The sequence below is a fragment of the Colossoma macropomum genome, unplaced genomic scaffold, assembly GCF_904425465.1.
Source record: "Colossoma macropomum unplaced genomic scaffold, Colossoma_macropomum, whole genome shotgun sequence".
In the NCBI taxonomy this organism is placed as follows: domain Eukaryota; kingdom Metazoa; phylum Chordata; class Actinopteri; order Characiformes; family Serrasalmidae; genus Colossoma; species Colossoma macropomum.
This window is the reverse complement of record NW_023496024.1, coordinates 408,257-423,851: the sequence shown is the minus strand read 5'-3', so window position 1 is coordinate 423,851 and position 15,595 is coordinate 408,257. Positions and strand designations below refer to the sequence as shown.

At 39.7% G+C, this 15,595-nt stretch overlaps 1 protein-coding gene across 1 annotated transcript in view; it reads right to left on the bottom strand.

Moving 5' to 3' along the window:
- Positions 1 to 1,354: 1,354 nt before the first annotated feature.
- zmp:0000001082 (integrin alpha-D) overlaps positions 1,355 to 15,595 on the bottom strand; it is a 50,461-nt gene continuing 36,220 nt past the window's right edge. The window contains exons 17-32 of the mRNA XM_036564640.1: positions 15,216 to 15,382; positions 14,836 to 14,958; positions 14,326 to 14,393; positions 14,081 to 14,222; positions 13,273 to 13,374; positions 12,671 to 12,750; positions 12,360 to 12,440; positions 10,355 to 10,427; positions 9,940 to 10,047; positions 9,776 to 9,817; positions 8,619 to 8,660; positions 6,249 to 6,374; positions 5,833 to 5,934; positions 5,721 to 5,750; positions 4,778 to 4,888; positions 1,355 to 3,024 (exon numbers count right to left, since the gene is read on the bottom strand). Coding sequence (XP_036420533.1) covers positions 2,809 to 3,024; positions 4,778 to 4,888; positions 5,721 to 5,750; positions 5,833 to 5,934; positions 6,249 to 6,374; positions 8,619 to 8,660; positions 9,776 to 9,817; positions 9,940 to 10,047; positions 10,355 to 10,427; positions 12,360 to 12,440; positions 12,671 to 12,750; positions 13,273 to 13,374; positions 14,081 to 14,222; positions 14,326 to 14,393; positions 14,836 to 14,958; positions 15,216 to 15,382 — 1,613 coding nt within the window. The 3' untranslated portion in view covers positions 1,355 to 2,808. The remainder of the gene's footprint in view (positions 3,025 to 4,777; positions 4,889 to 5,720; positions 5,751 to 5,832; positions 5,935 to 6,248; positions 6,375 to 8,618; positions 8,661 to 9,775; positions 9,818 to 9,939; positions 10,048 to 10,354; positions 10,428 to 12,359; positions 12,441 to 12,670; positions 12,751 to 13,272; positions 13,375 to 14,080; positions 14,223 to 14,325; positions 14,394 to 14,835; positions 14,959 to 15,215; positions 15,383 to 15,595) is intronic.

The following is a 15,595-nucleotide window of genomic DNA, read 5'->3' as shown; positions in this document are numbered from 1 at the left end:
AAAAATGATTAATGTGTGATTTGTAATACATTTCTAAATTTTCACAAAATTGTCAGTGCAGTGTAAATAAAGTCTACCTTGCTTACTCTTCTGACTCTGTGTTACTGTAGACTGATGGTGCAGAACTCCTCCTCCTACTGGCCTGGATAAGATATAACAGTCATTTATCTCAGGATCAGCTTACTGAATAAGATTTATCGCAGCATCCAGCACAATTTAAACTGTACTAACACCAATTTCACAATGACAGTGGATGAAAGCAGAATAAATTAATGTAGTCTCTAATTATGAACCCAAATTAACTGGCAGATCTTTTTTTTTTCCACTTGTTTCTTCGTCTCCTTTCCTTTTGTCAAACTAGAAACACTTCCAAATGAAAGTGTCTCGACAGAGAGTGGAGAAAGCTTGTCACTGTGGTTTTCACCTAATTTGTTAACTCTGTCTAGCCTGACTACCAAACACACACACACACAGACATTTTCTAAGCCACTTATCCTTCTGGGTCGCGGGGGGAGCTGGAGCCTATCCCAGCAGTCATTGGGTGGAAGACAGGATATGACTACCAAACAGACTAACTAACTACAGTAGGCTAATCTACCCAAAAACACAGGGGATGGCACCACCCCCTAACCCAAGGTGCCTAGAATGAAGGAGATTACTTTAAGGGGCACCGGTGCGCTGGTCATCACTGACTTATGGACAACAAGTTTGCAGTTAGCACATGGATCTAACAAGATGGGTAAAAAGATGCCTTTCATTTTCACGTTTCCCTTTTGTTTAACAACACGACTGAACTCAGGATAAAGAGTTAATGGATACCTGAGTTATTGCCTTCAAATAAAGTATCTGAATTCATTTCACTGAATCGATCAAACTAACACCTCAAACTAAATCTAATGGTGTTCAAAAAACATTCATTTGTAGAATGAATATTAGTTAACATTAGAGGTTCATGAACTATTGTTGTGCTTGTGTTAGCGATTGTGCTCCAGACATTAAAAGTGCTGAAGAAGAGGGATTTGGGGACATATCCTTCCTAGCTCTGTAACCCAACACCACAACTTTAAAAAGCTGTCCCGAGGTATATATTCCCATTATGAGAGCGCGTCTGGACCAGCGAGAGGAAGTCATTAGCTACACCGACAAAAGCACATTTCAGTAGCATTAAATTACTTACATCAAATTACTGATGGAAATATAAAATAATACGGAAATTATTTTCAGAAAATTGTAATGTGTTTTTTCTGATTCTAATTGTTCTTTATTTATTTGTAAAGTCTAATAGTATAGTTACTTATTTCCTATTACTTTACTGCTAAGCATCTAATTCTGCTAAAACATCCACAGCTTAATATTAATGTTGATTTTTTAATATTTATAAATACATACAATACAGAAAGATAAGGAAAAGAAATGCAATATGTATATCATGTAAAAGATATGAAAATACAAAAGAAAATAAAATGCTGTGGTGAAAAATATTCTTTCAAAACATCTAAGTACCAGTAACAGTACCTTAACGGTAGCAATAGCGGTAGCAGTATCAGTAAGATTAAGTATATCAGTATCAGTACCAGTAACAGTTAAAGTAACAGTATGGGTATAAGTAACAGTGAAACTGACAGGAGCAGTAAAACTCTCTGTGGCAGTAACAGATACAAACAAAAGTAACAGTATAGATATGAGTAACAGTAGCAGTACGAGTTAAAGAAACAGAATGAATAACAAAACCAATAGCAGTAACAATAACAGTAACAGTATGAGTAACAGTAATATATGCACAATATAAAATATTCCCATATATTTGTCACATGCTGTACAGAAATACAAACAAATGGTTTTAACATCCTGTAACATAAAATGAATAAAAACACACCTGAAAAACCATCTCTCTGAATCTGATTGGCTCACACAAGTGAGCAGTGTATCATCAATCAGCCATCAGCCACCGTCTCACCAGACACCGGTGAAATAATAAAAAAGTAAAAATGTAAAATGAAAGTGACGGTAAAGAAGAAGAATCCAGATCGATAACTTAGACATGTATGTAAATAATACAACCTACTGTACCTGATCCTTTTTACCTGAGGAGGTAAATGATTTATTAGTTTTCACATAAAACTGACAAGGTTTGTTAAAATATATATAAAATCTGGTTTAATCCTAGTTGATACAGTCATGAAACACCAGTGATGAATAACGATGGCAAAAACATTCTGAGCCATTTGTTTTCATACTTTTGACAGGAAACAGCTTTTTACATACATTTACAACTAACAATGTGTCAAAATATTCCTTACATTTAAAGAACGTTAAAACTCTAAATACACACCAGTCGTTATTTCTAAGCAAATACACTTTATGAGAATTCCAGTTTTTTTAAAAAATTACCCCATAATTCAGTGGTTGACATGTTACTGTCCTTTTATATGTGGGGTGCTCCTGTGTGGCCAATCAGGTACCTTCATGTAATGCAACACAAGACGGAACGTACACAAAATTGCCTACATTAAAGGAACATTGCGACAGGGGGTCGTGACACACCTCTGTTTACATCGCAACCATTTAATTATGCAGGACTGCTGATGAACTGGTGGAATTCCCTTTTTAATGGTCTCTGTAAAATTTAAACAGGCTTGTTTTAGTTTGATGATGGACAAAAGGTGAATTAAGCACATTAATTTCCAAATTAATCAAAGAGCCACAAACACAAGCCTGCAAAGAACTTAAAGAGCCTACAGAAGTTCTCTCTATACCAAAATGATGGTTTTGAGCTAAATGAAGGTTTGATCTCACAGCAAAGCCTCTTTACTCTCCACTTTCATCTTTCGCTGCTTCTAACGCTGGTGTTCCTCCATTCTCAGAGCCGTTGACGATGAGGAGTTTATCTTCAGGTTCAGGAGACGACTCCTCACTCTTTCCATTAGAATCACTGAAGTCCTTCTCTTTTTCTTCAAAGTGATATTCTCTACCTACATACTGTCCATCTTCTCCACATGGAAGCTTACGCTTAAAGCACCCCAACTGCAGAGGAAGTGAGAGAGGAAAAGAGCTCTGTTTCAGTTCTGTTTTTAATGTGGCCCTGTTGACTTTCCCTCATCACCACCCCAATCCACCACCTTGGGGAACCCACAATAGGGGGCGCTGGTGTGCTCATCAGCATTGTTAACCTTGTCGTTAGTATATGGACATAGCGTAAGGTGGCACGACTGAAAAGTCCCCCAGAAAACTCCAGCGCTGCTCTGCCAGCAACGTTTTGCTGCTCCCAGTTATAATTTTATGGTTTGTTATCTTAAGATAACGAGTTAATTATCCTGTGATTTCAAAGTTGTTGTCTTGAAATCACAAGATAATTAACTTATCTCAAGATAAAAATCCAGAAATGTATCCAGACTCACATACGAAACAGTTCTGTTAGCTAGTGAAAGCGTTTTAGTAGAAAGCTTGTTTTGCGTGTTTTGATTGTACTCTGGACATTAAAAGAGTCGCAACACAGGAATTTAATTTAGCAATAAAAAGGTAAATTGCTTACCCAGCAAATTACCCACAAACCCACTCCCGTCCCCTACTTCCTTTAACACTGCACAATTTTAGCCCTGTTTCTCAGGCTGGCTGAGTCTGTGTTAGTCTGCAGATTTTGGGGCAGTCAGAGTGGACAGTTGGGAGAGGAAGTTGCTGCTTTTTTTAGTCAATAGGTATTAATTATTAATTATAAGTATTAATTATATTAATTTAATAACATTAATACTTGGTTTTAAGTGGGCAAATGTGAAGTACAAACACCAAAGTATTAAATAATTGTTTTGTTAAGTTCAAAGGCAGTTTAACCAAGCTTCTCTGAACTATCCAACAGGTTCTAGATAAACAGAGCTATTTTTATTATTTAAAGTAAAAAGGTGGTAAATATGAACATTACACACTAAATTTCACACCATAATAAGAACTATTACTTTTTTTACGGTCCAGACTTAAATACATATTACATACAGCTCTGATGTTCTTGTTTCGGCTTTTTACCCCATATAGGTTCCTGTTGGAGGTGCTTCCAATGTACTTCCTGCTTCAATGTGTGACATTACAAAGAAAAATAGCATTAACCACCTTGTTACTGTAAAATAGGAGATGTTTTATTATGTCCTCTACCTGCTTAATATTGTGCATAGTTCAGTGTATTTCAGTTAGACTGTCTTGGTGTTACATTTTAAGCAGAATAATTAGTCGTAGTACTTGGGAGTTTGTACCTCACACTTACCCAGCTAATGCCTAGAACCTGGAGGACTGTTAAACAAAGCGTTAACAAAAATCGAGTGATTGAGATTTTTGCCTTCAGATCAAGTTTCAGACGAAGTACATCAAACAATTTTGATATTTCTACTCAACTCCAGAGTTTAGGGCTGGAGCATAGTCAAGTGCCTGAACGAAACACGAATTCCAAAAACATCTCTCATCCACGATCCTCACCCAAATGTTTTTCAGCCTTTCGCACTGAGAGGTAGTCGCCGGACTGAAACTGATCATCTTTAAAAAGTATCCAATAACTGTAGTTTGAGGTTAGTGGCTGTGAGCTGAGATATCCTCATGTGTTTGCAGGCAGTTAAACCACTTTGTGTTTATGTTGTAGCAAAATTCTGACAACAGGCAACTCATTATGCTAAAACAGCGGTGTGTGATTGGTCGGTCTGCATGTTAATCAGATGTAGGTGGTTTTGGTTGATTGATTTAATGGTGGTGGTTGGTTTAATCTTGGATGATGGAGTGCGCTTTGACTGGCTCTTACCTTCCACATCAGCACAAAGATGATGATGAGTAGGAGGAGCCCACCTCCTGCACCCGAGCCCACGATCATATACATATCAGGAGGAATAATCAGCTCAGCTTTAACAGTGGCCTGAGATCAGACACACAGAAAAAACTTTCAGTATTTCACTGTTTTTAGGCTTCATTTCTCTGACATTGTAATATTTCAAAGTCTGATAGAAGATTGATGAATAGATTATTTAGATATAGACTTTAGAATAGGTGCCTAATGTGGTTTTGTGCACGCATAATATGTTGTGTGGAAAGATAACAACTTCATATTTGGTGGATTTGATAATGGAAACATCTTTTCATTTGTATAAATAAAAAATGCTTTTTAGTTTTTTTTAGCTTTTTTTTCAATATAAACATTATTGAAATGTAAGCGTAGCTTTAGACAAATAATTAAATGCTAAAATAGTACTGTGATATGAGTAATAAAAGCCAAAATTTAAAAGATCTGATGTGCTACTTTATGGAGATATGGTGAGTCAAATATACTCCAATGAACAAAAAAAAATATTTTATGGATGTTCGGCAAGGCATAAAGTAGTAAACATGCATCTCTGTATCTTTTGTCTTGGTATTTTAGCCCACATTAAACCAAAGAATAACCTTTGAAAAAGTCATGAAGATTGCATCAAAAGGTCAAAGGTTATGATGTATCAAAGTTTGTACATTTTTTCGTAGAATTCAATTAAGGCAACTTCATTTTTGAGCTAATCTCTGAAACTAAAGAAAATACAAGCCTGAAATTTGAGGTAATATCTGTTGGACACAAACACATTATATCCTAAAAACGTTCAGCAAATCTGAGATAATCAATCAGGAAGTTTTACTGAAATTTGGTGATTTGTGGTGGACTTGCCCTTAAAGATAAACATTAAAACATAACTTAAAGCAAAGAAAGTTTAATTTTGTACCTGTGCTTTGTGGTATTTGGTGGCATCGTCCTGCAAAACAAGAAAGAAGGAAGTTGATACAGGAGTAACAGGAAGTTAAAGTGCTGGGCTGCTGTCTGATCACGGCTCTCACCTGTGGGCCGTTAGACATCTGATGGTAGAGGCTTTTGTCAAAGTCCAGCTCAGCAGAGCTTGAGAACCCGTCCTCCAAACTGAACTCACTGAACCGAAATCTCTGGAGAGGAAAACATGGAGAACAGTTTTAATTTAGTTTTGAGGCACAAGATACAATCATCAGATCTAAACACAGCCTGTTTGTGTTTATAGCTACATTTCCATCCAAAGCATTAAAAAAAAATGTAATGCTTCAAAAAGATGATGTAAGTTATTCAGTTTAGCTCAATAAAATTAGTTTATCAATGGGGAAAAAATGATGCATTTACCTCTAAATTTACTGTCATGTGACAGATTTTCTTCAATAAACCCAAACAAACATTTTTGTGCAGAATTTGTGCAGAAAGTTGATTAAACATATCAAATGGGTCTCACCCCTGTGTACTGCTTTGGGTTGAGGAAGGTGAGCTGGGCTTTCAGCTCAAACTTAACAGCAGAGTCTTTCTCCAGGCAGAAGGACGAACATTCAAACCTTACACAGCTCTTCTGCTTCAAACACAACTGGAGTAAACAAAAACAAAACAAACAAAGAGAATTTTAGAATAAAACAAAGAAAATCAGTGCTTATTAATAAAGAACATTAAACCTTTTTAGAATCTGGATGTAACCTAGATGTGTGTACTGATGTTGATCTGAATCAGGGGCGTCCAAAGTCACAGTGTCATAGATTTTTCTGTTTCCGGTGGCGTGGCGTGTAGCTGCAGCAGCCACTTCGGGAACAACAAAACGGTGCTTTTTTGCCCTTTTTGTTTTACTATCTGTCATGTAACCCAACCAAAACTCAAAAATCATGATTGCTACAACCAGCACCAACATCTACCATCACCAAAACCTGCTACAGCTGAGAAATCAGCCTCAATCTCTGCTCCCAGACAGACTGCGGGAAGAGCTGTGCGAGCTAGGCCTGCTAAGATCCACGGCGCTGCGTGAGCCTGCTGGCCAAAAGCGATGCGCGAGAAAGCCTGTTCAGCTCGACGGCCTGTTGTGCTTCCGTGCGGACAGAGACGCTGAGCTGTGCGGTAAGACTCGAGGTGGGGGACTGTGTGTTTACATCAACACTGAATGGTGTAGGAACGTGGCACTAGTCTGTAGTCACTACTCACCACTGGTGGAGTTTGCGATTGTCAGAGGCAGGCCCTTTTATTTGCCAAGAGAGCTGACTACGCTGTACATAGTAGCAGTTTATATAGCTTCCAGTGCTTCACCAACCTGGAGGACTATACAGAATCAGTGACTGGCTACATCAGCGAGTGCATTGAAGATGTTACTGTCTCCAAACTCGTCACAACTCACCCCAACCAGAAACCATGGATGACTGCAGAGGTGCACATGCTGCTGAGAACCCGTCACAAGGCTTTCAAGTCAAGGGACAGAGCAAGCCTCAGGATAGCAAGAGCCAAGCTTTCCCGGGCCATCAAAGAGGCTAAGCGTGCCTACTCAAAGAAAATCCACAATCACTTTCAAAACACTGCTGACACACGGCGCATGTGGCAGGGCATCCAGGCCATCACCAATTACAAGACACCTCCACCTGCTTATGACAGTGATGCCTCCCTCCCGAACGCGCTAAACTTCTCTGCCTGGTTTGAAGCACAGAACGGCACGGCGGTGAGGAAAACCACACCTCCTCCAAATGAACAGGTGCTGTGTCTGTCCACAGCTGATGTGCGGAGAACTCTACACAGAGTCAACCCACGGAAAGCCCCAGGATCTGACAGCATACCGGGCAGAGTGCTCAGAGAATGCGCTGAACAGCTGGCTGATGGTCTCACGGACATATTCAACATCGCTCTGAGCACTGCAGTCGTTCCAACGTGCTCCAAGTCCACCACCATCATCCCTGTGCTGAAGAAGTCTCCAGTGTCCTGCCTCAATGACTACCGTCATAGAGCCACCTATGTCAGAAGGCTGTTCATAGACGTCAGTTCAGCATTCAACACCATCATCCCTCAGCAGCTGATTGGAAAACTGAGCCTACTGGGCCTGAGCACCTCCCTCTGTAAGCAGTGCTGTACGATTACAGTGTAACGCTGCACTGCGGTAACGAAGTTCGCTTAAGTTTAAGAGCCTTTCTTCTCTGACTGACCTGCAGCTTCATTTACTGACCCACTTTTCATTGAGAGCCGCAGCAAATGAGCCTCATATTTCAAAAGACTGTTAAATTTAATATCAACAGACATGAAACACAGCATATACATCACATTATATTTGCTGTTATCCTGAATAATCAAATCAATATTTTTAATTGCTTACTGATCCAAATTACACTGAATGAGCAGATCAGCAATAAGTGAAGCCTTGAGCATCTTTTACACAGTGATAGGAAACACAGTAGCTCGTCGCAGCTCCTCGCGTGAAAAAAGTTTGGACACCCCTGATCTAAAGAGATCCCATTAACAGCCAGTGAAATCTAAGAACGTGAAAAATCTAATTACAGGGAGTAAATAAAATCACTTGTATAGTGTGTCTAATGTGAGTTCTTTAAGTTATTGAGTTTATGGCAGGAGGACAATCAAGTGCCAATACAATGTAAATACCAAAAACGACCACACACTGATCGTGTCTCACATCCACAACCTTCACCCAAATGAGTTTTACTCTTTTATTCTTTACTGAAAAAACAGATGCTGCAAATCGCTATAAATCTGTGTTTATTTAGCTTTTTGTTAGAAGAAATAAACAAACAATAGACAGATGTGCTTAGTTGTTTTCACAGAATGTTAATAAACCAAAGGCATGGCTTACAGCAGGGTCAGTTTCCTCTCTGAGAATACAGCCTGTCAGGCTCTGTAAAGAAAAGGTTTTAGTATGACAGATTATTTGTGAACATGTGAATCATTCACACAGAGAACGGTAAAATTTTTGCACGTCATAAAAGGTGTCCCTCAGGGGTCAATTCTGGAGCCAAATTTTATTTGCACTGTTGAAGAAACAAAATGGCTATTATTCCTAAAAGTTGAGTATAAAAAAACACAGACATTTAATGATGTACAAACTAATCTGTCAGATTCACGAAAATTTTCATACAACATGGAAACAAGTGGAGATTTGAACGCAAATGAAGAATCAGTTTCAGTGTGTGAAATCAATATGTGTAGGTCGGTAGCATTCAGCAGCTCAGGAATCAATGACAACAGATGATATTCGTATTAGTTTTGGTTAATCAACCACAAATCAAGATTTTTTCAGCTGTACACTCTAATTTACACACATTATTTCTGGACAAGAGTTTGATCGTACAGACAAGCTAAAGATTAAATAATTAATGACTATTTGACCATACTGATGAATAAAGGCCAATTTGTGCAAAATGGATATTTTATGATGACTCTTTACACAGAAAACACTGTTCTGTATACATCAGATTCTTAGCTGTTCCAGATTACATCTGTCTGATCTGTGCTTGAAAGTAAGACATGGCGAGGCTGGAGTGAACTCTCTCACAGAACATACTGCTTATATACGATGTGGCTGTGGGGAACAACAGCTGGTTAATAAAGCTCCACAACCTCTGTGAAAGCTGCCTCTCCTTGAACAGTGTGATTACTACAATATGAATGGTTTCTTGGCGATGCTTAACACTGTGGCTAAAAAGGCTTTAATCTGAACTGCTTTATACCAAAGTTTTGTTTTTTATTCATGAATCTGTCCAGAAATCTGCTTCAGAAATTTGTAGTTTGTTGTAATTTCAACAACAAAATGCAACACTTCAACAAAATGTGAATTGCATTAGTAATTCTTGATGTGTGAATAATTTCATAGATATTTAATGAGTTAATGAGATCAGTTGTGTTCTGCAATTCTAAATGCAATGAATGACATTTAAATGAAGGGAAAAAGTAAAAGAACAGACAGACAGTGCTTATTCATTTTTACACAATGTTAACAAAGGCATATCTTACAGCAGAGTCATTTTTCCTTCTGAAGCTGCAGTCTGTCAGGTTCTGTAAAGACAGATTTGTAGTATAATAGATGATTTATAAATATGTGAATCATTTACACAGAGAAGGGAAATCTAATGCATAAAAGAATGAATGAATGAATGAATGAATGAATGAATGAACACCTCTGGTATAGTGATGATGTGCTTTTCTAGAATGAAGTTCTCCCCAATCTTAGATGGCATCATGAACTTTACTGAAACAGGTAGACCTTTAACTCCTTGATTCATCACCTGTTAACAGATGCATATACACAAATGTAATATATACACATGCATAAAACATCTCTTTGATCTATCTCACAAATTCCACCGTCAACTTTAGAGGAATCTGTAGGAGGGGAAAGATAAATTTGAGGGATCTGTAGTGGGGTAAGAATAATGTTGTAGTAGTTGGGGGTATCTATAGAGGAGTCTGCAGTTGCTGGTGTATCTGTAGGGAAATCTGTAGTGGGGTAGGAGTAACTTTAGAGGAGTCTGTGGTGGGTTGAGACATCTAGAGGAAGTGAACGGTCATGCATTGTGTTTAGAAGCCACTCACCTTATAGACAATGTGAACAGGCTTTGGGCCTTTGTCTTCCAGAGAGAAATTCAGATAGGTTACAGAATGCTCTCTGGGAAATAGAGAAATGAAGAGTTACAGTGCTGCAGTGACCAAAATACAATACAAAACTACTGCCCACATTGTGCATCACTTTGCTGGCAGTACATCAACTGGCCTAACTCTTTGGATTTTACAGTGAAAATGATAAACAAGAAATAGTGCTGCTCTGTAGAATCCAATACAACGGCATAAGAGGTGTTATGCTTGTGAATATCCAACAGGTGGCAATAGAATATCAGGCAGTAGAATTAATGACAAGAACACTCATGATCACACATTGATCACATGGTCATTACACATAACTGGACTGCCACCCACTCAAATAACTTTATATTACTGAAGGTACTACCAGTGTACGAATCAAAAAAGAAAGCCAAATCAACTGCTTTCAATTCATGCTGAATACAATTTGCTACAAGCTATTTAGGACCTGCTCACTCTAAACTGGGTGTTAAGTCATTTTAGACCGTAGAAATATCGATCATTTTGTCATTAAATACAACCAAACAGCAAAGAACAGTCCAAGGAGCAGGGAGTGAAACCCAGGCAGGTGCAACTGTGAACAAACTAACAATAGGCACATGTGCTGTGTCCTAAAGGATGATGCAGTGATGCATGGCTAATGTTATACACCTCTACTTCACTCATCATTTACTGGGGTTTATCCCGCTTTACCAAGTTAGAAGTGTGCTTAATGGGGCTACTGAACCCTGACATCCCCTGAAAATGAAGAGCAATGCAACCACCAAGCCCTCTAGTCATAAGAGAGGCCTAGCTCACTGCTCCGTAGCTGTGGCCCCGTTGGAACCTGCTATGGTTGTTCAGCTGGTGATACAGTGGAGCAATTTGTCTCCTTTCCATTTTCCCTCCTTTCTTTTTGCCAAGTTACCACAGCCCACTTAAGATGACACCATGCCCGGACAGTGGAGAACCAGAACATTTTTAGGAGATGGAAAAATTTTTTGGGCTCTACGTGTCTGAACCTTTACAAGGCTCTTTTGATCCAGCAGCAGCAAAAAGATTACCAGTCAGTATTCATCAAGTAAAGTATACATCATGCTGTGGTGGATTCAGACGGTGTCCTTTATACGCCAAGGCTTAAATTCAAGTTGCAGCAAAGCACAAGACAGCAAAGTTGCAGTGTCTTCACAGGGACATGCCTGCGTGTCTCTTGGTTCCAGATCAAGCATAAGGGCCAAAGACATTGAGTACAGATGATGGTTATTCCTCACCTGGAACATAAATAGTGTGGCACTCCCTCACTTAGCTTTTTAATGCACCTGGGTGGGTCCTGACAAATTATGAGTTTGTTTCATGTGGCCTGAACTGGGGGATGCAGTTCCTTGTACTTTGCCCTTTTGTGACAGATGGGAGAGGTCAGAGGAGTCAGCTGAGAGAAATGAGAACCAAGGATTTAACTTACTGGCAACCCACTTCCCCCTCCCTTGGTTTCAGTCACAAATACTCAGTGATACTTCAAGGAACACAAACAATGGTTTGGGCCAGGGACACACAGACTTTTCCTTATCTTTCCTTACTTATGTCTTGCTGACAAACTCAAAATTACCCATCAAGTGGCAAAAACCTCAGCATCTCACTGTAGAACTCTGAGGCAGTCCAACCCGAGAGGGGGAAAACATGTATAGAGCACCTCCTTAAGAAATGCAGAGTGGAGGTCTCTGTTACGATGGTGATGGTCATGGAAGAGAGAGATACGTAAGGACTGGACTATCCTAAAAATGCAAGCAGCCAGTCTCTAGTCTCCTGACTCCAGTCAGTTTTGGCAGTTAGTCATGCTGTGCCAGAAGGTAGATGTTGCCCAGTTTCAAGCTGACTCAAATATTGACTTCACAAAATACCACAATGAGACCCTTCCTGGAGTGTTTGTATGCAGTCAAGAGATTGGTTTTGGTTCATGCCTTTGGAAAGAAATGTTACTCACAAGCTGACGGCCACATCTACAGCGAACTGAACTGGCAGAGATTTCGTCACTGTTCCGTTAGTTTGGTTACCATTGTTACTACTGTAAACACATAAAGAGAATTAAACTCATTCTCACATAGAGCATAAAACAGAGTAGTAGTTCATTAAATGGAACTGCAGTCTGAAAGACTCCTTCACTTACATACACTAATGTTTTCCATTGTAAACTTAAATTACATTTGTCTTTTGATGCATTAGATAACACATTACACAACAGCCTGAAGAAACTGAGAATGATCCTATGTGCTTTACCAATATGATTGTACTTACCTGTTGGCCACAAGAGTCATCTCCATCGTGTCACTCCAGCTGTAGGATCCAGAGATACGAAACGTAGCCCGGAATGTTGCCTACAAAATGTAATGGACAATCATTATCATACTATACACCTAAATAGTGCTGCAGTTGAGGTTAAACAACCAAATCTTTGTTCTTTGTTTCAACTGTTGGGTGATTATATATGTACAAATGTGACAGTATACAGGTGTACACCTCACTATACATAACAGTTTATATATTTCCAATAGCATCCTTTATCACCAACCCTGGCCTGCTAGGCCTTGTTCCAACCACAGTCTGCCAAACATACTTCAGCTAATTAACATATTCAGAAGTTCCTGATTGTCTGGATCACACGCATTAGTGTTGTGTAAAGGGCAGGGGCAGAATATTAGATACTAAACTTTGCTGGAGGAACTAAACTTTGCAGGAAAGCAAAAGATTTTGAAAAGGAGAGTTGGTGAGCACTGGTATAGTGCTATTCAAAAGTAGTTAGGAAGTATTTTAAACACTAGATATCTATCAATATCTCCAAAGATTGCAATACATGTTTGAAAAACCTCAGGTTGTCATAAATACAGTATATCTCTTACGCTGGTGCCTTTGCGGTACACTGGTAAACTGATGCTGCAGGTGGTTTTATCCAGAGCACCATCGTCTCGATCTCCACAACTGCTCAGAGTCCTCCTGCTGGCCTGGAAGAGACATTACAGGTACTGTGTTACATCACAACAGTCATTTCTCTCAGGAGCATCACACTGCGTACAGCACAGTTTCAAAATGTTTGTTCAAGTACAGTAAAATACTGATGTCACAGCCATCCAAGGCCAGGAGTCCAAGAGGGCCTAATTGGCCTCCCTTCTGCTCCCCCGTGACCCTGTTAGCTGATGTAAAAAGAATTGCCCATCAGGATTCTCCTCCAAGTGTGTTGAGCTGTCCGATGATATTGGCTTGCTTCGATTTTCTTGGCGTAAGCACATGCTAGCCTTCGCCATCACAGCTTAGTAGCATTGTGCAGTTGGTGGTGTATCTGGTGGTGTAGCATTAGAGAGAGAGGGCTAGCTAATGCGTGGAATTGGTAATGACTAAATTGGGGAAAAATAAGAAAAAAAATATGTGTATAGTGGATAATGGGCAGGTAGCTCTGCTGGCAACTGGCAACAAAAAGTTGCCAGTCTGATAAGATGCATCCTGAAAATCTAAATTTGTTTCTACCATTTACCCATGTGACTCCTCCTCTCCTGTAAACCTGGAAATATTTCCAAATTAGCCAAGCCAAGTACTTTCTCATCATCAAAGGCGCTAAGTGCAGGTTGCTAACATTTTCTGGGGTCAGCAACAGTAACAGAGTAGTTTCACTGGGACTGTTGTCTTTGCATTAATGATTCTAATTAGCTGTACCGTAATAGTGTCAAACTTGGAGAGCGACAGGCCCTCTGGGTAGCGAAGCTCCACACTGGTGTTGAAGGAATCATCTCCTTTGTTCAGCAGAGAAACATTGATGATGAAATATGACTGATCCACCACCAGCAAAGTCCTGTTCCTGAAAGTGGACAACAAACACTTCAAAAAGCAGATAAAACAGAGTTTCACAGATTCCATCTTCAGATCCACCTGTGTGTGTTTGAGTCTGATGAGATTCTTACAAGAAGTCAAAGTCCAGCTCTAGATCTGCCACACAGCTCACATTCCCACAGTTTCTTTGGAAGGGAATCTGGAACCACAGGAGTAAACGGATCAAACAGAGGCCAGAAGTAAATTGTTGAAATGTCCCACTAGAAATCTGAAAAAAACATTCTTATAATGTTATGTAAGGTTAAAAACAATAGCTAACTAAGGGTGTATTTGAGTCAGGAACTCAGTAAAAGGGATTAAGCAACTTGTATTTGAATGCTTGAATGTTTACAGTAGATGTATAGTGAGAGTTTGATCTTGGGGGTGTGGTACACTCTGAGGATATGTGATGACCTCACTTAGAACCTCATTAGAGTCCTTGCCTCATTGCTCTATCAGACCTTAGATGACCCAGTTGGCCAACACCGCAGCAGGAGGGCTGATTGCACAGTGGAGGCTCTGGATCCAGGTGAAGCCTCATCATCTACAGTCTGAGACTTGATTGACACTCAGTCATACAGACTAACAGAAACATGGCTCACCTCCACATTAGCAGTTGTTCTGCTGTCAATGTTAAGAACAGCACTGGAGCTGCTTGGCTGCTGCTCAACCTGGGAGAAATTCAGCCGGATGAACACAGGAGACACTGTGTCCTTCACACAGTTCTGAAACAGGAAGACAATTTGACTGGTAGATCATGACACAGAGATTAGATTTGCAGTGTTATGTAGATGGTGTGGTTAGATCAGGAGTTCCAACCCTGATCCTGGAGTTAAAGCAGAGTTTAGCTAAAACTCTGCTCTGACAAATCCAGCCCTTCAGAAACATTTTAGGTGCTAGATTAGGATGAGGTTTTAAAAGGGATGGTAGACCTTCTGGATCAGGGTTGGGACTTTCTGAGTTAGATGATGGAGTCACATACTGGCATGTACACAGTGTGGTTGAAGCAGGAATAATGTGAGTCCAACAGCACAGAATTTAGGAGACTCCTGGACGTTTTATCTTCTGGGAGGAAAAATGCTCTACTCCATTGTCTCATCAGGTCTGCTCTGAGCTCGTATGACACATTCAGACCACTGCTCTCTGCCCCTAAGAGGAACAGAAAAAGTTCATGGGTTAAATTAACTGTTTATGAAGAAATGCTCCTGAGGCCGGTTGCACCAACAAGGCTTATGTTCTGTTGTAAGCTAGGTTGGTCATAACTATCTGGGCCTAACTTAACTGTTGTGCCAACAACACTTTTTTGTTTGTCAAAGCGCAGCAGTCTCTGGCACAGTGTGAACCATCTTAAAATTGATGTGG